The sequence below is a fragment of the Manduca sexta genome, chromosome 18 (assembly GCF_014839805.1).
Source record: "Manduca sexta isolate Smith_Timp_Sample1 chromosome 18, JHU_Msex_v1.0, whole genome shotgun sequence".
NCBI lineage: Eukaryota > Metazoa > Arthropoda > Insecta > Lepidoptera > Sphingidae > Manduca > Manduca sexta.
In genome coordinates, this window is record NC_051132.1 from 7,813,503 (window position 1) to 7,837,697 (window position 24,195).

A 24,195-nucleotide genomic window follows, 5' to 3' on the forward strand; every position below is an offset into this window, starting at 1 on the left:
AAATAACTACACAATTAATACAAAATTAATGAGCAAATAAATTAAGTTACATTGTTTGTTCTGATATAAAATATAATATTAAAGGGCACAAAACTTCACTATCCCGCAAAGATTCTAGCGTGTGATAAGGCGACTTGAGCCAGGTGTTGCAAAATGCAATTTGTACTTGCAACATAGTGTGCCTGGTTCGTGGAATTTTATCCTACAAAAATAATTAAAATCATGCGCATGCGATTAAGAGTCAATAAATGCAGGCCATCTGTGTCATATTTAGTATTTTGTCTCGCAGTTTGCTTTGTGATTGTTAAACATCTCTCACTACAGTAAAGCAATGTTAAGATTACCTAAAAAAACTTGCGGAAGCTGACTTGCAAGCTATTTAACCATGTAAACAATGATGGCTAGTTAACTTCTGCAATTTTTTAAACTTGCAGAACTTTCAGCAAGACACGTGTGTATCTATTGAACTATCTTTAGTGTTCACCTTAAAGTTCTTGTGCAATATATTACTGCAGAAAGTTGCTAGTATCAATGAATCCTTCCGAACCGTATTGTGGCCACGGCGGCTAATCTCACGGAAATCAACCACCTGGCTGATTTGTACCAACGCAGGTGATGTTATAGCGCAAAAGTATGTGCGCAATAAACTGCTAGTATAAACTACGCATAATATTTATTACCAATGAGAAAACTGAATAACAGTTACAAACATATAGATCATTAGTAGGGTGGTAAAGTAATCAATCATATTTCAACCTAAAGCGACATGCTTAAGGTTCAAATTGAAAGTTTTCCCTAGAATTGGACGGGGACGAAAATAGTCTAAATTATAATAGGCATTGATATAGCTATATTATATAATCGTTATTGTCAATGAGGTAATAAATGTAAGGATATGTTATTAGAGTTATTGATACCCATTTTAAGCTTACAAACAAATTTGAACTCGAGAATTATTCAAAAATATTTATAAAATCGTTACATTATTATGCTTAATGCTTAGAAAGTAATTCGCTCGTGATTTGCTGTTTGTTCTTATTTTTATTAATAGACCTCGGATTATAAGCATTATCAAAATGACACTAAAATTCTACATTCAGAGTTTCATTCCCTAAAAAAGGCGAAATTTACTAATTTCAAATACATCACATCAAATTTATCGTCCGATATCTATTTATAACTATTAGGTAGTGTAACCTCAACACTAGTATGCTAGTACATAGCACGGGTATAGTAAACGAAAAAAGGAAATTGCAGATATTAAAAGAGAAAATATTTTCATAAATTAGAAAATAACGCAAAATGCAATGTACTTATAAAATAAATTAAATACTTCTCACGAAAAATATGGTATTATTCTTCGAATAACTGTTAGTATGAATGTACTATGATTCTTAAAATATTTTTAGTCTTAATCTAATTATTATGGACGGATTATTCACAATAAAAATACTTTATAACCATTTATGAGCTAATTCAGCCTTCGTTAACATTCACATTTCTATCAGAAGTGTTGCAGAAAACACTTTCGAAATCATTGAAATACTTCGACATATAAAAAATAAAAAAAAAAACTTTAAATATATTTTTATACGTGTGTATTGTGTACTTTTCCAAGTTGTTTGTTCATAGTAGTAATATTGACTAACAAAAAAAAAAAAAATTCATCTTGTCGTACGATTTTTTTTTTTAATTATATTGTTCACAGACTATAGGCCTCCTCTACTCATTGTAGACAGGCTCTTAGTCCTCTACACTGAAAAAAGTATATATAAATGAACAAAATTAAACATAAGTCAGGAAGAAGAAGATATTTAAATAGTTACTGACCTTTGTAAAAGATTAATTATAATTACGCGTCTTAAAAAGATACTCAATATCATTGATACGCGTTATGTACTTCCAACCATTATCAAATCTCGAGTAAAAGGAATGTTTCAGCAATTTGATCACAATATAATAATCTCTTGGAATGTTCTTTCAGAGTTATAACTCCTTTGAGACGCAAAATATCACAAAATAAATGTATGTAACGAATAGTTTTTATGAAATGCTATTAACTTTTATTGTTTTTTTTTTTGTCTTAATACCTTCATTCTATATATTATTTGATAGAATGAACAAAAAAAAAGACAGACGACATAAAAATCTTCGTAACAATATTTCATAGAAAAACTATTTCGTTACGGACATTCAATTTTGAGAAGTACTCAGATGTAAAAATATAACCTCTATAACATGCAGAAAGAAATATAGCTATCGAGGATCCTAAGGATAAAGAGTCGATATGATCAAGTTCGTCTAGAAGGGTCATTTGAGTATTAGTACAGCATTATCGCGCCGTTGACTTTCTCCTCTAGCGCTGGTGCGATGGTATCAGCGTCGCGGCCGTCCGCCATCGCCACCAGCACGCACACGTCGTTCACTAGTGCTGATAACGAAGCCGCCACCACCAACCTGGAAAATAGAAGTTTAATTTTTTTTTATATATGACAATAGCAAAGCGACTTCACTCCTCCTTGGTGGTAAGGGAAGCGGTGTCCATATTGAGTATTGATTGATGATAGATATCTTTCAACTTTTGACATAATTGTCATATGTATATTCCATTACAACGGATTCTTTAAGCATTTTCTAGGATTTATCTCCTACAATTTTTCAACGAGTATAATCGCATAAGGAACTTGCTCCAGTTTTTAAGCTAGATATAATTAGGCGGGTGCCTAGAAATCGTAATCAGCATATTAATTGTACAGAGCATCAAAGGGCACGAATCACGTGCAGTGAAATCAATTTTAGGGCCAGAGTAGAAAAACAGAATCCTTAAAGATGCAATTCTAAGCCTACACATAACAGCAATTCCAAATTTTTTTATTATGTATAGACTATTCACAGTTAGTTAATAATATGTAATAATAGGTAAGTTGTAGATTACCAAAACGAGAGTCCAAGGTCGGCCATGTCGCTGGAAGACCAAGTGTCAGCCAGATCCTCGTCGGACATGACGTTGTGCTGCAGCCGAAGGAAGTACTCTGTCAACCATACTGCTATCGCTCCCAAAGTGAACAGTACTGGAAGCAGAAACATTGATTATATTTATACATATTATAAAACTAAGTTCCGTTTACTGTCTGTCTGGATGTTATCGATTTTCTCAAAATCTAAGACCCTGGGAAGGTTATAGGCTACTTTCTATTCCGGAAAAATATATAGTGGGACTTTTATCCCGGAAAAGTCCTTCACGCGGATAAATTTTGCTCGCGGCTCCGCCTGCCTGGAAAACTTTTTCCGGGATAAAAGTCCTGTTTTATATGTTTTCGGGGTAAAACAGAGCCTATATTTTAAACTAGACCTCGAGCAATGCATCGGTGAAAACTGCATTCAATAGGGTGCCGGACTCATTTTTGTTCTTTACTATTATCAAATATTTACGTTATAGAAATTATACTACAGAAGGAATTATTGAAATCCGGTAAAAAATCAACAAGTTATAAGTCTTTGAATTTCGGTGGAAGGGGTAAGTAACAAGAAACAAAAAAGAGACGAAATAACCATTTGACGTCATCGGGAATTACGACGCATGCAAAAAAAAAGAGGTGAAGCGATATCCCCACAACGTGCCCACTTCTGCATATTACAATATTTGAAATATGAATGACTAGCTCATTTTTGAACCAATTTTTATGTAGTTTTCACATTTCGTATTATTAACCATTACATATAGAATAATGTAAAAAAATCAAGCATAGGACGGTCCCCTATTCAATCAAATTTTTTCCTGATACGTGTACAAACATACATACTGACAAACATTCTAAAAACTGTTCTTTTGGCTTCTGTTGCTCTAATAAAGTTACAATTTTATTATATGCAAAACAGTCCTTGCGACACGCAACCATTTGTTTCAAAATATCATCTAATATTAAATTGTCTCTTGTAGCACAAAGCAATTTTGATATCAGCTATTTCGCCATTATCTTTGCTACTAGGACTCAGCGATCTTGAGCCCAATGCATTTTTAGTCCCTTTGCATGCATTGGTTTTATCAGAATACAATAAAACAAAACATCAATTTCAAATTCACAAAACACAGTCATAGTTTATATCTAGAGGATGTGTAAGGTTTATGATCCCAAACTCTAGTCATAGGCACCTCTAGATATGATGGCCTCTTGTGATGTTTACACATACTTACCAGCGAGAGTATTCCCTGCCAGCAGAGGGCGTGGTGAGCACCTTGCTCTTGCCGCTGAGCTCAGTACCGCGAGGATGCATGACCCACCAGCGCAGAGAAGTGCCGCACCGAGCAACGCCGCGGTGCCACACCACGCCCAGCGACGAGCCGGGTGCGTTCCGGCTTTTACTGGAAACAGATGTTATTACTGAATACCTTCATTATTCAAGGGGATATAAGTCATCACAGTTTGTTTACTGGGTGTGGGACATTTGTATCCGCCCGGATAGCGAACACCACAGAAAGAGTAAAAAAGTAAAATACTTTTTCGAAAAAAGCAGCAAAGAACAACTGGTTGTCCTGTGCTTTTAAAACATGAAAATGCTTAAAATTCCTATTAATCTTCCAATATTACTTTTAATGTTTCGTTAAATTAAACCTCCTGCGTTTCTGTGACAACCCTGGTTGCCACACGATATTGTAATATGGAACTAGACTAGATCCTAATCGGAGCCAGTTATCATTGTTCGAATTGTACAACTTGCTTCATTTCGCAAAACAAAGCTTGTTTGTACTTTGTATTTGAATATGGACTTAAAATGTAAGGCGCTACAATTTATTTTTTACCTGTACAAGATGTTGTGTGCTTTAGAACGTTCAGTAGTGAGCTAAGCTTAGTGAAAATAAAGACGATATAAAAGATTGTTTTTTTTTTTAAATACCACTTACCACTAAAATCATAGCTCCTCCACCCGTAACCGTAGTTCAGTTCCTTACGACCTTCGAAGAGGCCGAAGCTAATCCTCCCCTCCGATACTTGAAGGCTGTGCGTTCTATGCGCTCGCGCATCTATCCAATGCGTTGTCCCCAACGACGCTACTATTAAAGCTATACACAGACATGACCCAAAAAAGGTCGCAAATATCATCGACCGTTTGAATAAATTCAATTTCATCTTGAATAATGATAAATTCAGCCTTTAATTTCACCCGCGACGTGTTTCATTGGCTGCCAGATATCGCTAATCACATTGTCTATTTCAACAATTTGCGCGCCAAATCATCGAGTTTTTACGTCGTTTTCTAACTATTCAACTGGTGGGATCGCGCCTGCTTCATTGTTTTTTGGTTTACTGACGCCTATTCGCCATTACGGTTTGACTTCTTGCGCTGTTCTCTCACGGTGTTGAAGAAATATCTGTAACAAGCGAAAGATAATTATGTAAAGTCAAGTTCGTTTGTTACTCAATTGAGCGATAAATAAATAATAATGTACGTGAGAGAAAATTATGAGAGCTTTGTGTATCGTATCAGATTTAGATACACTTGGTTAACAGAAAGTAAATAACTCATGCATGTCCCTTTCGTAAGAACTAAAAGCCGTAATCGATTTAAAAGTAAGTAGTCAGCTGTTTTGCCTAAATTATCTAATTGCAGTATAGAATATTGTAATATATAATTTGCACTTGTGCTTTCCTACTACACTTGTTCATGAATGAAGGACAATAATAAAAATGGCTGACCAGAAAATATTTTTTTATGTTTACAAAATTTTCTCTAATATGCACTATACCTTGTCCGCAGTGCACTAGGCCATCTTATAAGGGAACACATACGTGATCTTATATTACATAAGTAGACAAGGCAGTTAGCTGCAATGAAAACAATGGTATTCATTTTATGCAACTTGGCTGACGGCTGACTGGGTAATCTATTGTCCGAAGACCGGTGAAAAAACAGCCAGATAGTGGACTTTAATTCAAGCCGACTAAAACTGCAAAGGGACTTGCGTCTACTAACACGTATTCAATTATTAAGAATGAAAGATTTATTGCTGGCACTATTTTAAATAGACACATTACACAAATAAAATTAAAGAAAGAAAATGACCATATTATTAATAAATAAATAAACAAAAATAACATAAAGTCCAGCAAAGGTACCTCTCATTCAATTTGATGCTACAGTACGACCTAAATAGTACTACAGGTACTTAAGGTTAATGATGGTAATTTTAATCACCATAAGTATAATTATTCTAAAAGTCTAAATTAAAGGCTAATGTTACAGCCACTCGGACTGCATTTCCAAAAAACTAGGACTAAAAAGTATAAATTTGGTGAAAGCAAAAATAAACTACGAACTGATTAGATGAGACACGGCATAACTTTTACCGATTTTACTCGGCCCGCATTACGAATTATAATCTAGCTTATTACAAAAGTTATTTAATAAAATAGAAAATCCACCGAGACAAAGGCGACTCTAATTAGCTGTGTAATCAACATTGTATAATGAAAGTATTGTTAATGTTGAATTTAAACTATTCGAATATTTTCAATTAGTTACGATTTTGTTTTGGTAAATCGATAGATTAGTTTCGTTGAATCACAATGGTGTTATAGTCAAAACTATTAAACAAAGGCCATCAATAAAATTTTACAATACATACAGACTACATACAATTTAAATTTACTCTTCAAGCTGTTCGTTTTAAATGTTGTTTTTATTAACCATTTTCCTTTATGTAAGTGAATGGATTACGTAATATCTGTTACAGTTACTTTGCATTTGAGAAGTGTTGATATTGCATTGTCCGAATGCTTACTGTGCGACAAATATATACATTTTAGGAAATACTTGTACAGTATGTACGTATATATAGTCTTTGACATTTTTGTGTAATTAGAAAATTAGAAAATAGTCAATATTTTTTATTAATTTAATTACTGCTAGGAATTCTGACGGTGAATTAAGTTTAGTCTATTTACGTGTATGAAGTCTAGAAACAAATCGAATGTGGTCAAAATCCGTATAATAACCATAGCATTGTGGCCGCATTTTCACCCACCTTTCAAGATCACGGCATGTATATATTCAATATTAACTGTAACAGTGGCACATCGATAGTGTGGGAAAGTATGTATCGATATTGAATTTAATTGCTTATCGATTAACGGAACGCAGCGGAATGTGGATAAAAAGATATCGGCCTGCAGATCGTTTATGGATAATGTAAATAATTATGGTGGTTTCTGAATATATGCTATTAATTTTAATGTTAGCATTTAAAGGCCCGATACATTTCACAACTTTTAAATTATAAGGTCAAGTATTTTATTGGTCCTTATATTTCTTAAACAACGTAAATAAGTATGAATTACAGTAAATTGTTTTATAATACGAAATGAAATATAATTTAAAGAATTTTATTTCCCAGTCACATGAGTCATAAATTAGTCAAAGGAAAACTAGAAGCAGTTGAAATGAACCTATCTCTTCCTGCATAAACTGGCATCTGCATAGATTCCAGGAACCTTGGCAGTGGTCCCGTAACGGACGGACGAGCGGTCACGGCGCGCTGCGCTTGGCTGATTCCACGCACATCTGCATATTCATCACATACCCATGCTAACGTTGTGAAGGTCACTGTTAGTTATGACATCAATAGTCCGGGGTCGTCTGCTTATGTTGACAACATTTTACATACGATTACACCTTATTGGAGCCAACTATTTTTATATGTGACTGTGTTGTTTTTCAGTACTGCTACCGAGTTGGGTCCTCATATTCGATCTCCCTATTGGAGGAAGCGATGTTAGGGTATTTTGCCCAAAATCAGTCATTTTCAAATTTATGCCCGATATTGGCGAATTGCTACTGTATTTCCTCATGGGCCAGAATAGTTGGCGAAATGCGGATGAACTACGATTAAACTATCTAAGTGTGAATGTTTACAATACATAATATAAACATACGACATAACACCATTGGAAACTACGAAATGCCGGTCAGTTACGTTACCATTAAACAGGTTTAATAATTATGATTCAGAGTTGTAAATTACGTCATCACAATCCGGAATCAGTAAAATGTGCTTTAAATCCGGTAGTTAAATGTTAAATTGAAAAATGTCTCCCACTTATTGAATTTAAAGACGTAAGTAATGACACTATCACGCATTGGTGTTACTGATTTCGTCAGTCTAATCCCAAACGTAGAAAATGTATGTATGCATGGTTTTTAATTCTTGACTTAATGTCATACTTAAACGTTGCATTCTCTTTTTAAATTTTAAGCCGTTTGGCACTTTATTACCTAATCTTTTAAGGTTGATTCATTCAGTTTCATCCTTTATCACATATGTTGGATATTCCCTATCTACGCGTGTTTAAATTCGACGGCTCCTACGTATACTAGTACAAGTGCAAAAACACAACTTTACAGAGGAGCGATTTAAACATTCTAAACTTTGCAAATTTGTCATAGTTCATCAGAAATCTTTGAAATTTTGAACTACTGAGGCAGAACATTTTCAAATTTCAAAGTTTTAATTTTCCTTCTCAATTAGTATGGCCAAAGTCAGAACAATCTGCCGGCCCATATGTTAGCATCGAGCCCCAATGTAACAAACACGGTTAAACGAAGCATGAAATTTTGCAGCCCCTTGTTTACTGCACTTAATCGTGTAAATTGAATGGCTTAGTTCGGTACGGTTATTCGATCCCCTAATGCGGACAGCAAAACCAAACTTTTCAAAATCAGCACGCTAGCTTATGAAAATTTCGATAATTATTGAATAATCTCTAGACGCTATCCTTCGAAATAATATAGAATTGAATTGGCGACCCTAAAATAATTTGCCATCATTGATAAAGCAATTGGTTGCAGTTTTTCAACTCCCGTCGACGTTAATAAACGCTGTCATCTTCTGATGCAATCGTTTCGTTGAAAACAAAAAAGTATTTAAAGGTCATTTTAGTTAGAATTGCATTTCTGCGACCAATTCATAAGAATCTTACAAAGACAAGTCATTCACACGACTACAGTAATTATATTTTTATAATTTAATCGTTCATTCCTCGGTTTCTGTTTCACGCCACGCGGAAGAAATATTAAGATTGTTTCCTTGCAGACAACGAACAGGTTGCTCTCAAATTACTAGATAGTTAGTTTGTCTTGTGTTACGAATGTTATCAAGTTACCGATCTTGTTTATTCATTAGATACACTCACTCTGGGAATTTGCTCCCGTTATCTGTTATAATAATTCTTTTTAATTACTGTAAACGTTAGCAAAAATATTACAGCTAGGTTTTTTCTTTCTTTCTCACAAGAAAAAATTAATAATTGAAAACGAATCGGTACGGTAAATCCAAATTAATTCATTACCAATTTCATAATATCGTTTATATAATACATTTAAGCAATGCTTTCATTAAAGGTGTAAACACCTCATTAAGCTCGAACAAACTTAATTTTAAGGGGTCTTAATCTACAACACCGTGGACTATTACTCGGTAATAAATCAGGGATTACGTCTCAATCCTTAGTCGGAGAACTTGCTTAAAGCTGGGATTAGTACTGAAGGTAATGACTGACTGAGAATAAAACAAATGATTGAGTTGGCACCATTGCAAGTTTTTAGTATATCTACCCTTTTCAACATTATAAAATACATTTATGTTTTTTACTTGTATAACATATAAATGAAATCAGACTGTCTCTGTAGCCGCTTGGATATTATAATCGTGTTGTAGCATCTTTTTTTTTTTAGCATGTCACGACAAAGTGATTACTGACCACAATGTGCTTAATAGTAATCACAATGCCGGTCAAATACAATGTTAACACGAGACGATTGAAAAAAATATAATGATGCTTCTACTTAATTATCAATAAACTACAATAATATGAAATAAGCGGATTAACGTAATGCAGTAATTTTCTAGCTGCATGCAGCATTCGCGAACTGACAGCAACCAGTTGATGGTGTTGGTAAGAATTGTTGCGGACGGTGTAAAGCATTTCCACCCAAATATGCCTTGAATTGTTTATTATAGTTACTGCAGCTCAAATTATTCATGCGTGCTGTTGAGTTTTTTCTACATTTTTCGGTAGTCGACAGCTGGAAACCGCTGTAATATAGATAGTATATGCTACTTTACCCAAAACATCAGAACTCTGCCATCTCCTTATTTGCCTTAACTACTACAAGCGTTATATTGTACTGATCTCTTCACACAACCTTTGACACTCGTGAGACCAAACCACAACACCAAGTACATACTTATTTTTTACCACAAAATTTCAAAACCCCGCATCAAGCGTATCGGATCCTTCGTCCGGTTGCACGTGAAACTAATCGATACCAACCGACCTTCACCAATAGCCGTTTAGTTAATACTTTTAAAACAAGTTTTTATGCATTTTCGAAAGAATTTGTAATATTATTTGCTATTAGTTTATGACGCGAGGCTTGTTGTTTTTAGCTGCGAGTTAAATTTGTGTGGTTGTTCATGTGTAGAGTAATTCACTTTTATTTTTAGTAATAAATACAATTACCGTCAATGGAAATTAAATGCTTGACCACGTACGCATAATATTTTTATTGGATTTCCTTCATTCTTCAGTCCTCAAAAACAAGTTCAATCCAAACACCGATTTATTATCCATTAGATCTAAGTTTAAAAGGTTATAGTTACACGAAACAAAAAATAATAATAATACACTACGTTACTAGTAATTATAATTTCAACCACCAAGCTATTCTACAAAGTAAAACTAATTTAGATGCGTTGTAACTTATAAAATACATCTTATAAGCATAAAAGAACATACACTCCCTGAAGTGTGTCATCAGAACATGTCGCAAATTCAAAGTACCCGTTCAGCCCAACGATCTAGGCAGTCCGATATTACATCCTGCATTCTAGCTATTGCTTAACCCTAGAACTTAGTCATACTCTCGGCTAAAAAAGAATGAATGTTAACATTAATTTATGAAATGTGTCATTCAAGAGAGTGGCCAAGCAGACAGTATTAAGTAGCTCATGCTACAATATAAAAGGAAGATAATGAAGACAGAAGACATTGACAATAAAGGATTTTCGAAGGAACTATTTTGATTATTTTGATAATATTAACAATTTTATGATCCTTTTATTGTACGAGATGGGCTCTGACAGAGTAATCAAGTTGAGAATTTCCTTTTTTGGACTTATCTTCTACAATACAACTAGGTATGTAGAGAATGCTATTTTCATAGGTCAATAAAATGCCAACCTTTAAGTAGAAAGTTCGCAAATCGTCCACACAAGTTCCATTGCAACTAGCCAGTTAAAATCAAGGCTCAGACACAAATTACATAACCACACCACTGGTTAAATAACCGCTTGGAATTATACCACGCGGTTCAGTTGCTGATAATTGCACTATAGCTAACTGTTTATAAGCGGTAGCGTAGAAAACGGTTTCTATAAGTGTAGTGTGCAAGTCAACAATGATCTACTGACATGTGCTGGATTTTGGTATTCTCGTGGCATTGTTCTAAATGATACATACCTACGTCATCAGAAACTTATTTGTAAATACACCAGACAAATACTTATTAAAGGAATAGAGCTATAATTTATTTACACGATGAATGACAAGAAATACATTATTGTAGTGATGAAAATTATATTAATCTAACTTTAACGTCATCTGAGATTTGAGAGTTACAATATTATCGTGATTATCAATCGTGTTCCGTAGCAAGGAATTTCTCCGCGACGTATAGGCCGGATCTATTGATTGTCTTTATTCGCCTAATTTATAGCTGGTTATTATAATATGCTTGTCACGACATTGGGTTGAATAAACTTCTTAGATATCTTGTGCTGCGCCTCCAGAATCCAGATGTCATTTAAAAAATCCGAAAAACAATCTGGTTTTATTGTGTAACTGAGTTTATTACATGTCATGTAACACTTTATGTACCTATTTAAAAATCTGAATCATTTTTCAAGGAAATACATGTTTCTTCTGATATACATAACCGTGAAGAATTTGGATTGACGACGGGAACAATTTCTATAATGCTGTTTCTTCAATAAAAATGGATAAAAACCTCGACACTAAGAACTTAAAATAATTTTATTTTGTCCATGAGCCCGATTAGTTCTAAAGGTCAGTTGAAACCTTTAGAAAATTAAGCTTGACCTAATATGAAATTCTTGTAAATGGTCGGCAAACAATTGTTTTTTTTATCCTAGCTCAATAAATTGACCTTACTATCTCTGATAAAGACAGTGTAGATCAAATATCAGAATGTGGACAACGAAAAACATTATATTTACGTTGTGGTAGGGTCTCCTCTATGCATTAATTCTGCTGTTTTGTTTGTTTTTGTGCAATCGTGACACCATCAAACAAGCGGCTTATTCATTTCGTCAATCAATTGAAAAAAAACATGACCCTTGATAATCGTTTTCAATGAAGATGGAGCTCGGTTCCAAACAAAAATTTTAGTTTAATCGTTTAGAAATTGACCACTGGCTACTTTCGACGCCCGTGACGACGGCTCATTATATTCGACAGTTTCGATTTAGAAACGGTGGTGTTTTCACTCTCTACTTCCGCTGCAATGTAATGAGATAATGGGCGATAAAGGAAACGTGGCTTACATTTTTTGTAAACGCCTTGATTGCCCATAAATATTCACAACACTTACTCTGCATGAGACCACATTGATGCTACTGGTTCTTAATGCCCAGGGGAACGAAACTTGGTATAATTATTTGTCATACTCCTGTGCTGGTTATAGTATACTTTTCATCACGCTACAATTAATAGGAGCAGAGCAGTGAAGGGAAATGTTGGGAAAACGGGAGAAGTTACTCCATTTTTTAAGCTTCCGTCGCGTGTGCAACCTTCATGGTTAAAGCTACACAGAAATCATGTATGACGGAAATGTTCTCCTTAAAATTATGTAAAAATATCCCACGACAGCATATGTCTATCTTTTATGGTTGACTCACAATAACACGTGTAACTCCCGATAGCTTAGCAGTTCGAAGCTTTCTCATTATATTTGTCTACTCTTACGTTTATAACACTCTCAGTCATCCCTAATTAAAAAGTTAACATTATTAAATATTCCATAAAAAGAATCATAGAAATCGGTATAGAAACACCAAAGTTATACATGAAATACGCTAATAATAAGCCATCATGCGTGAATACTGAATCATGCTATAAGGATTATTTTTGTATATATATAAGGTCGCGAACGCACAGGCAGGCGGCTTGCTTGGCACCTAGAGGCTAGCGAATCACCTAGCGAGTAGCTTCGTAAAACGAACATTCTCGAACGTTCGCGACCGACTCCATTTTTGAAGTCCGAAATCCACGCGGGCGAAGCTGCGAGCGGAAGCTAGTAGATAATAAAGCCTCAGTGATCACAACGTCCTTCAAACGAGACATAACAATACCGCTTGGGGCAGACATAGAAAATTAAGTCTTACACTACTCAACATTAAGTATTACAAACAGCAAACGTATAATTAAGCCTTGGATTACACCAGGCATTCTAAAATGTATTAAAAATCGTAATAATCTACAAAAGAAAACTAAGAAAGATCCACATAATGAAATTTTAAAAGTCACATATATCCGATATAGAAATTTTTGCAACAATCTTATCAAAAAAATTAAGAGAAAATACGAAAGAGAATTACTTTCTAAATCTGTTACCAACAATAAACAGCTTTGGAAAAATATAAAACACATTACCTACTTAAGCAAACAAAAAAAACAAAACATAGAACTAATGAATATTGCAACGTCTCCAGTTGATTCAGCGAATTACGTTAACAATTATTTTGCAAATATTGGCAGGGAATTAGCTCAAAAAATCAAACCTGAATCCGATAACCCCTACCATAATATTGAAAATCATGATATTCCTATACAGCCTAATTCGTTTGTGCTTCTGGAAACAGACGTGGGCGAGGTGGATAGAATCTTGATGAATTTGAAAACTGATAGTTCTCCCGGATGGGATAACATCACAACGAGATATTTAAAGTATGCAAGGCATTTGGTTGTACCAGTTCTAACCCATTTAATCAATTTATGCTTTGATAAAGGCGTCTTCCCGGCACCACTTAAACAATCCACTATAATACCCATATATAAGGATGGGGACCGAGACGATGTTAACAACTACAGGCCCATATCTATATTACCTGCTATATCTAAGATTTTCGAAAAGATAATAAATACACAACTACTTAAATATTTAGATAAATTCAGGATACTATCTGACGCACAACTAGGCTTTAGAAAAGGAAAATCAACTGAGGACGCCGTTATCGCTCTGAGTTCAACTATAATAGAAAAACTAGATAAGAGAAGCAAATGTATGGCAGTATTTCTAGACTTAAAAAAGGCGTTTGACACTGTTTCTGTTCCAATACTTCTTAATAAACTGGAAAAAGTTGGAATACGGGGAACACCGCTCCGCTTGTTTAAAGATTATTTACAAGAAAGAACACAGAGGGTTAGACTGGGACAGCACATCAGTAGCGAGGCTGAAGTACTGTATGGTGTCCCTCAAGGAAGTGTTTTGGGCCCTACATTATTTTTAATCTACATTAATGACCTCTGTAATATGCGAGCTAACAATGCTAGAATTTTCTCATATGCCGATGACACAGCTGTAATTTTTTCTGGAAACTCCTGGTGTGATGTGCAACGTAGTGCTGAGCTTGGAATGTCTCAAATAGCTGTTTGGCTGAAAAGAAACTTACTCACACTAAACACCTCAAAAACAAACTTTGTATGTTTTAGCATAACCAAACGGATGCTACCAAGTGAGGATTTTAGTATCGCAATTCATACATGTAACAACGCTAAAAACAGCTCCTGTGATTGCCCAAGAATTAATAGAGTAACACATACAAAATACTTGGGTGTTATACTAGACCAAAGACTTTCTTGGCACCCACATATTGATCAAGTTGCCAGCCGTATTAGAAAGCTGATATGGATCTTTAAAACGCTACGCCATGTTGTTCCTACCACTAGAGCCAGTGACACTAATCTCTCAAGAAATATCCTGAATGATATATATGTTGCACTTGTGCAGTCCGTATTGGCGTATTGTATTCCTGTTTGGGGTGGCGCAGCAAAAACGAAATTAATTGAACTAGAACGTACCCAACGTTCCTTGATCAAAATAATGTATTATAAAAATGTTTATTATCCGACACATACTCTATATAAAATAAGTAATCTACTTTCAGTCAGAAAATTATATATTCAACAAATTGTACTAAGGAAACACAAAACTTTGCATTATGAACAAGAAAATCGAACCACAAGAAGGAAATATACTGTTGCAAAATACCAAAATCAAATTCAACTTTTGCAGATATACAGTTTGCTAAACGTTCGGCGAAACTGTACAACATAATACACAAAGAGCTGGATATCTACGGTAAACCTTACTACAATTGTAAAAAGATTATAAAAAATTGGATAATCACACTCTCTTACGAGGAGGTGGAAAACCTATTACAATGATAAATGGCACACGCACACGCACACACACGCACGCACACACACACACACACACACACACACACACACACACACACACACACACACACACACACACACACACACACACACAAACACACATGCACTATACATAATAATCACGGCATAATGTTTTGATTTTGAATTCCAAAATTACTCATAAAAACTGTTAAAATTGTATTTTTTTATATACATACAATATAAAAAAAAAAAAAAAAAAACAAATGTTGCAAGTAACTATTTATAAATTATGGAAGAGCGGAGTCTCCTAATACAGGCACTCTTGCTTAAAAGGAGACCCCAGCGACCAATTATTGTAAATGACAACTTTGTTATAATAAATAAACATTATTATTATTATTATTATTATTAAGTTCATTGTTACGAAGTATATCAGCAAAATATTTTAAGTTTTTGCTTTAAAACCATCCTTCACTTGTATACTGTGGTCGGTTCAGTGCCCTTAAAAACAAAAAGTGCAATGCTATGACGAGAGGTCAATAAACGAATCAGCGGTCACTGGTAAACAAAACGAACAGTTACAGGCGTTTTACTTATTATAGTTCCTGTATTGCCTCATTTACTGAATGCCAAAAGGCACAAGTATATCATACACATAAAACTTGAATACGAACATACAAGATGATGTGGGCGATTGGAAAAAATCTGAACAATAACTGACGTTATGTCATTATTCTGGCTATAAAACCAATCAGACAAACAACTAAAGAAGTTAGTTGTATTATTCATAAAACCCTAAAAAATTCTCAAAAACATATTGCGTGTCCCTTTGAGTGATGAAACTATAATTAATAAATGGTTTCGATTAAACGATGAAATTAATGACGTAATTATTGGAATGACATCATTTCGAAGGACTTTAGAAGACGATTAAAAACAAATGCAGTGATTTTAAGCTTAATATTTTTTTAATCCACTTGCAAAACAGGAAAACTTTAGTATGATTTGTTTCCAACTATTTGTAAACTTCATAACATTTAAAGAAACATTGCTTCTCAAAACAAATCTGGTTATACGAGTATTTCTCATTATAAGCAAGAAAGCATGTAAGGTGTGTAAATTCATGATCCAATGATTCTTTTATGAACTTTATAACTACTTAACATGTTCAATTAGGCCATATAGAAATATACACAGATTGGAAGATACACACACCTACAGTGGAATAATTTCAATAAAGTGCAGTAATTTCAACTACGAAACAATGTTTACAACCTGGATTAAGATTCCCGCAGTGTATATCAACTTCTGTCATCTCTTTTAATCATATATCAAATTATTTCCCAAGACTTAACAATGAATCCATTCCACTATTCGCTTCCTTATTCGGCGTCATAAATATCTAATACAAATTGGTTTTCTAGCAACAATGGTTAACTCACAATGGACAATATACGCAACCCGGTCTCTGAGCCTGCTTACGACATCGGAAGTAGAAGACGTTTGCCTCGTTGACAAGAATTTGGCAAGTGTGACGGATGGAACAATAGGATGGCTGCCATGCCTGAGGTAATTACTGCAGACTGTACCTACATTAATTTCAAGTTTTTAACTGGCTTTTGTCTACTTGATGAATGAATTATCGACTACATCGCAATAGCACGGGAATTAATAAACAGCTCTATCTTTTTACTTTTTTCATCCTTATTTAACGAGCTTTGTCGATCTCTTGATGATAATTGTTATATCTATTGGCTAGTTAATAATAGATTTTTCCGTAGCAGACTTGATCAAAGTTACTGTACGCCGTTGCTCTTCTCTCTAATGCCATATAAAATTTATAAAAAAACGTCTACTCTCCATCTATTCCCTATTTATGATCAAACTTTCAAAGCCGAATTCTAGTCGCAATTAAGGAAATATTCATTGAGACTTGTTTTATAATTGGCAAAGATTAATGCTAATACTAATGATAATCACTAACAACTTTACAACCATCAATTAATTGAATTAACAACGTGCACGTGTTATGTTTACGTTGTCGACCATGGTTTAAAACGTTATATATAATTATTGTGGATCTATAGACAGTTACTGTTATGCCATATATTACTTAGAACTAAATGCATGTAGTGATTTTTTTAATGATAAAATCTTGACCCAGTTTTCTTTCATACAATAGCATTGTTTTAAATAAAATGTAGGTCTTTGGTGCGTTTTACGATTTGGATAGAAAAATTACTTACTACATATTTGTTCTTGAGATTGTTTTAATAATATATAAGTCTATAAGTTATGGCGCAAAATAAATAAAATAAATACCTACCTACCTACCAAATAAAATAAATACCTAAGTATGACCATAAAGCAAAGACCAAAAGATACACAACTATCGTTGACATCGCAACGCGACGAGAACTGATCACTTCGCAACCATTCGAGAAAATAAAACAAACTTCTAACATTCCTAATCACTTCCGACAATAACAAAAACGAGGCGCAATAAGACCATAAGAGGAATCTTAATTCCTCAATACGTGGTGTTTATTATGGGCGTTTGTAACCGCTTTCCACTTTCTAACACTCGCGGTACGTGACCTGCTAACTGAATTGCCTTTGTTGAATATAATATTAGATAAATTAAAGAAAATTTGGCTTGTATAAGTTTCGCAATACGCGAGTAAAGCGTGAAATATATGATAATTGATTTAAGTATTTGTCTGTTAAACAAATTCCGAGTAATATTCAAATTGAATGAATTTTATTATTGCTATATGTTAGGAGTCCATACGATGACGCAAAACTAATTTTACTTCAGACAATTTGCTGGGTGCACATTTTACTGTGTGTTTGTTGGAAGTTAGCCCAGAAACCGATGAACAAATTCTAATGAAATTCAGCAAAGGAATAGACCATGTCCTGGACAAACAGGCTACATTTAATTCCGACAAATACAGAATGGACCTTTCAGATCGGCAAAGGTTAACAAAGCTGCGAGCAATACATACATGCAGTATATTATGTGACAGACAGGGTTTTTTTTTAGCCGTATAATACTTAAATATATGAAGTTATTTCTTTAGCACTAATACTATGTTAATAACCTTGGCTTCTTCGATTGCATACGTCTTACTTTCCATCCCAGCGCTAATTAGTTCAGCACACAAGATGCGTGTGAAGTGGGAAGATACGTTACAAATAAACGACGCTCGATTGTTTACCTCCATGTTGTGTACTGGGCTAGCTCTACTATTAGAACCGTAGATACTGCATACATCCATAATTAGACTGATGTCTTTTTCTTCAGTAATTTTAAATGGCTCATCAAATTGGGACCTAGTATGATTTATAAGCAATACTTATAAGTGGTAGATACAACAAATAGCTAAAATTAATATTACTGAGAAAGTTTGATACTATTTATTTAATTGTGTGAATAAATGTGTAGTCTTTAACTATGTATAGCATTAAATTTTAGGGTTACCGTTAGATCTTGCATAAGTATTGATACAGTTTGTGAGTCATTTCAATTTAAAAAACACCTTTTACATTTAAAATTCATCATCAAATTCAAATCAATCCATTTATCAATATTGTTACAATGTGAGCATATTTACATATTCAACATAATTAAAGCCAAATATCTATACATATTATAAAACAAAGTCCCAAAAAACTGTCTGTCTGTATGTGATTGATTTTCTCAAAGTCTACTGAACAGATTTTTGTACAGTTTTTCCTAAAAGATAGTGCAATTCATGAGGAAGGTCTAAGTTAATAGTATATTACAGTTTTATGTAAATTGTCTGTAAAGACAATGTTATAAAACTATAACAATATATATTACTATAACGATAACTGTTAAAGAGGTTGCGTGGTTGTAAAAAATGTTGTGAGTCGGGATTTACGCAGAAAAAACTTTCTGACACTTAGTTATCAAGTGGGTAAAGCCGCGGGTACAGCTACTAATTATTAACTTAGTGATAAAAAATGCTAACACTGTAACTTAATAATAACATTTAAATCCAAACTTTATGATAATTGTAACCTTTGAATAAAGTTCATGGTAAAAGGATCATGCTAATAAAATAAAAATAGTAGAATTTACGATGTGATCCCTTTCTAAATGTTTTGTCTGTAAATATTATATGTAACATTTTGTTTCTACAATAAAAAAATCTCGCATGCTTATGGGTACTGTTAAGTAACGTTATAGGTTTCTAGTTCATGAATATTATACAACATGCAGAAAATCATAAGCCTAGTATGAGTAAATTTTTCAGTGGGGTCTAATTGTTTAATAGGAAAAAAATCAAAACGACTTATGTGTATTTGGCAGAATTGATAATTTCTCGATCGGGCACTGACCACCTGGCTCCTAAAATAGAGAAACCAAGGTAGAACTTATTTCTTGCTTTGATATGTGTTGAAATAGGGCTTACTCTGAAAATGGTGTGCATTTTAAAGTAAATAACTTAAATTACAATTATTTGTGAAATACAAAACAAACACACATTACATCTTTATAACCAGATATGCATCCAGGGCGCTTACTTTTTGCCACATGTGTTCTGTTCCATGATGTGAATGAAACTTCAGACTCTGAACACCTTAACCGTCTACATCAATGAAGCAATGTAAGAAAAGATTTTAGTTTAGTTTATTTAGCTTAAAGAAATACATAACTAAAACACAAGATAAAATCTATACTATTATATAAAGCTGAAGAGTTTGTTTGTTTGTTTGTTTGAACGCGCTAATCTCAGGAACTACCGGTCCAAACTGAAAAATTCTTTTTGCGTTGGATAGCCCTTTGTTCGTGTAGTGCTATAGGCTATATATCATCACGCTATACCCAATAGGAGCGGAGCAGTAATGGCTAATCTCAGGAACTACCGGTCCAAACTGAAAAATTCTTTTTGCGTTGGATAGCCCTTTGTTCGTGGATTGCTATAGGCTATATATCATCACGCTATACCCAATAGGAGCGGAGCAGTAATGGCTGATCTCAGGAACTACCGGTCCAAACTGAAAAAATCTTTTTGCGTTGGATAGCCCTATGTTTGTGGAGTGCTATAGGCTATATATCATCACGCTATACCCAATAGGAGCGGAGCAGTAATGGCTAATCTCAGGAACTACCGATTCGAACTGAAAAATTATTTTTGCGTTGGATAGCCCTTTGTTCGTGGATTGCTATAGGCTATATATCATCACGCTATACCCAATAGGAGCGGAGCAGTAATGGCTGATCTCAGGAACTACCGGTTTAAACTGAAAAATTCGTTTTGTGTTGGATAGCCCTTTATTTGTGGAGCGCTGTAGGCTATATATCATCACGCTATGACCAATAGGAGCGCAGCAGTAATGGCTAATCTCAGGAACTACCGGCTTGAAATGAAAAGATCTTTTTGTGTTGGATAGCCCTTTATTCCTGGAGTGCTATAGGCCATATATCATCACGCCATGACCAATAGAAGCGCAGTAGTAATGGCTCATCTCAGGAACTACCGGTTTGAACTGACAAAATCTTTTTGTGTTGGATAGCCCTTTATTCCTGGAGTGCTATAGGCTATATATCATCACGCCATGACCAATAGGAGCGGAGCAGTAATGAAACATGTTGCAAAAACGGGGAAAATTTATTAGTTTTGAGAGCTTCCATTGTGTGCGCTGCGTAAACGGTTAAAGTTATGCAACAATGATGTATGACGGGATTGTTCCTCTTAAAAAGTTCTAAAAAATATATTATAAAACAAAGTCCCCCACTGCATCTGTCTGCCTGAACGTGTTAAACTCAAAAACTACCTAACGTATTAAGATGAAATTTGGTATCGAGACAGTTTTAGACCCTGGGAAGAACATCGGGCTCCCAGGAAACTACTACTTTTATAACGGAAAACTTTAGCCTGAAAAACTTTAAAATGCGGGCAGAGCCGCGGGCAAAAGCTAGTGTAACATAAAACTGTTATTGAAGAATGGAGGCAATATTGTCTGTTAATGTGCTGAATCATATTTGATGACCATGAATAATCAAGCTGAAAATGGAAGAAATAGCGTGACCTAAGTAGAACAAAACAAAACCATATCTTTCTAGCAATTTTATGTATATTTTTACACTCTTGTGAAGAGTGGTACCTAATTGTACTAAACTTATACATTTATTTTACCAGATATTGGATTTTAATAATTTTGTAAGAAATGCATAAAGTCCTAGATGGTTTCTGATAAAAATTAGCACAAGGATACACCAGGCATTGAATTTTAATGGCTACTTTTAATACCAGAAAATTGCCCAGTAAAACTTTAATAAAAAGCCAGTACTGCGGCAAGCAAATTTAGAAGTCAAAGCTACAATATATTGAATATTAGCTTTAAATTCTAGTAAGACTTATGTTTTAGATAACCATAATATGTTGTTATGTGTATCTCTGCTTGTTAAAGCTGCCTCATGGAGTTATTGTATTGCATGTAATGTATTGCACAGTAAGACTACCATCTTGCAGTCAAAGATCCGAATTCTAGGTACAAAGTGATATTGACCTTTTTTCTCAGTGTCAGCTTGGAATTTATGTTCAATATGGCAATTGGTTTGCTTCCTATCACATCATGTAACAGAATACCAATACTCTGCAAAATTCGAGTGCACTAGTTGCACCTCTGGCTACCTTTATTGTGATACAAAGGCATGAAGGGTATGCATATTTAAATATGTGCTGCACATAATAGAATAACTTTTTTTCGCACTTTAAGATTTTGTGATTTATAGAATTATTCACATGCATATATTATGAGGTTGATGCACATTTCACATGCTATGCTGATCATAAAAGAGTCAAGGTTGTTTTCAAAAACAAAATGCATGTAGTAATCACATGTTACCAGTTACAGGAAAGTTTTCAAAGTATTCTCGACACAAAAGTATGTATAAACATTACTTTTACAAAAATGCCCGTGGCACCTCCAATAGTTTTACTAACCAACTTAACTTAAATTAATGTAATTTCAAGAAGCAAACAGAAAATTAGAAACAAAAGATAACTTGCAAAAGTTTGTAACATCCTAATTTCATTTTTTTTGCTTTTACCGTAATTTTGAATTGTGAACTCGGAACTACGTCTCTGTTTTTAATGACTTATTCTTTCATTAACTTTTGTAAAAAGTTGTTATCCTTAAATTTTAAAATCCTTACCTGTTAGCAAGGCCTTATTCCATAACTTTCAACTTTGGATGCTTAGTTGTTAACACAAAAAAATATTCGTGTTACACACTTTACCATACACGTATGAATATGGTTGCGAACTGCACAAACAGATAAATACTTTGAAAAACACTTTAATGACTTTATGTTAATAAACGCACGGTACTATACACTTTATAAAAAGTTGATAGATATAAAAATATCAAACGTGTGTGCACAATTTTAGCACGTACAATTCAGGCTACTACACATAACACAGTACGGCACTAACCACAGACTACATAATAAAAAGATTGTCAACTATAAACTGACAACGCAATTGACACTAGAAAGTAGAACCAGTACATACTACCACAGACAGGGGGTGGACACTTAGAACATTTTGTGTAATGATGAATGATTATATATCTTAATGCAGTTACATAGAGTTTAGTTTCGGTTGACAAAAGGACGTCCATCGTAACATCTTGTACCAACATAATAATCCAAAAAAAAATTAAAGCATGTTGGCTACCATGATAGTTGATAATTTGCCGCCATTATTGACGGTAGATTTGTCATTGTTGAAGTTTATTTGCAAAAAAATTGTATAATTGTGATTATGTTCAATAATAAGTTAAGTTTTATGTCGAATATGTTGAGTTGAGCCAGCTTTTCCGTTTCGTGTATATTTCTTCTTGAAGGAATTTGTGTAGTGTGTGTTACGAGATAGTGATTCTTATTATTCCGAGATATTGACTCTAATTCTGTTTACATTTGTGTAGTTTATTTATTTTGTGTGCGAGAATAGGGAAAAGAATTAATGTGTATAAAAATGTGAGGTTTGTGGCATACAAAAGTATCCAAAGTCAAACATATTTATGGCTAAGTATCCACTTGATCCACACCGGTAACAGAAAATTTATATTATGATTTAAAACATTACATAAAAGTAGATTATGGAGTTTCAATTCTATGCTTAGTAACCTAATCAAAAAGGCACGTGCGAAATCTATGAATTTGCCCTTGCAATAATTGTATCATAGTAATTGTTGATTGGACGGAAAAAGATCATATCTGTAAGGTATCGAATTTGACAATTTCCATATAAAATTGGAAATAAATAACGGAAAACTGGAGTGTTATGAATTTCTAAGTAGGAGACCTAAACATTATACAATTTATACATAAGAAATTCACGTGATAATATTGTGTATTTTCTAATTAAATAAAGGGAATTATTAAAAATTGTGGACGTTTAATTTTTAATATTCTAAATTCAATCATAATTTATACCAGTGTAAGATTTATGGTCAGCAATTTTTATCGATATAAAGCTGTCGATACAAAATTATCGATAATATCGATTAAATAAGGAACGTCCCTAGAAAAGAGCAGATTTATAGTAAGTTGGCAGCCTTGCGTGTTATTTTCTCTGCGTAATATTGGTACAAAATATAACTCTACTGGGCTCACGTATGTGTGCGTGAGCTCAAATTCAATGTACTAAGTGCCGCC

The 24,195-nt window shown here is 33.9% G+C and overlaps 1 protein-coding gene across 1 annotated transcript; it reads right to left on the reverse strand.

The window, feature by feature from the left end:
• Positions 1–656: 656 nt before the first annotated feature.
• Positions 657–23,002, reverse strand: LOC119189689. Its single transcript, XM_037440055.1, has 5 exons — positions 22,690–23,002; positions 4,904–5,371; positions 4,196–4,363; positions 2,936–3,071; positions 657–2,457 (listed from the first exon to the last, which is right to left on the reverse strand). The coding sequence occupies exons 2-5, from the start codon at positions 5,127–5,129 to the stop codon at positions 2,322–2,324; spliced, it is 666 nt and encodes a 221-aa protein (XP_037295952.1). The 5' UTR covers positions 5,130–5,371; positions 22,690–23,002; the 3' UTR covers positions 657–2,321.
• Between the last annotated feature and the right edge of the window lie 1,193 nt (positions 23,003–24,195).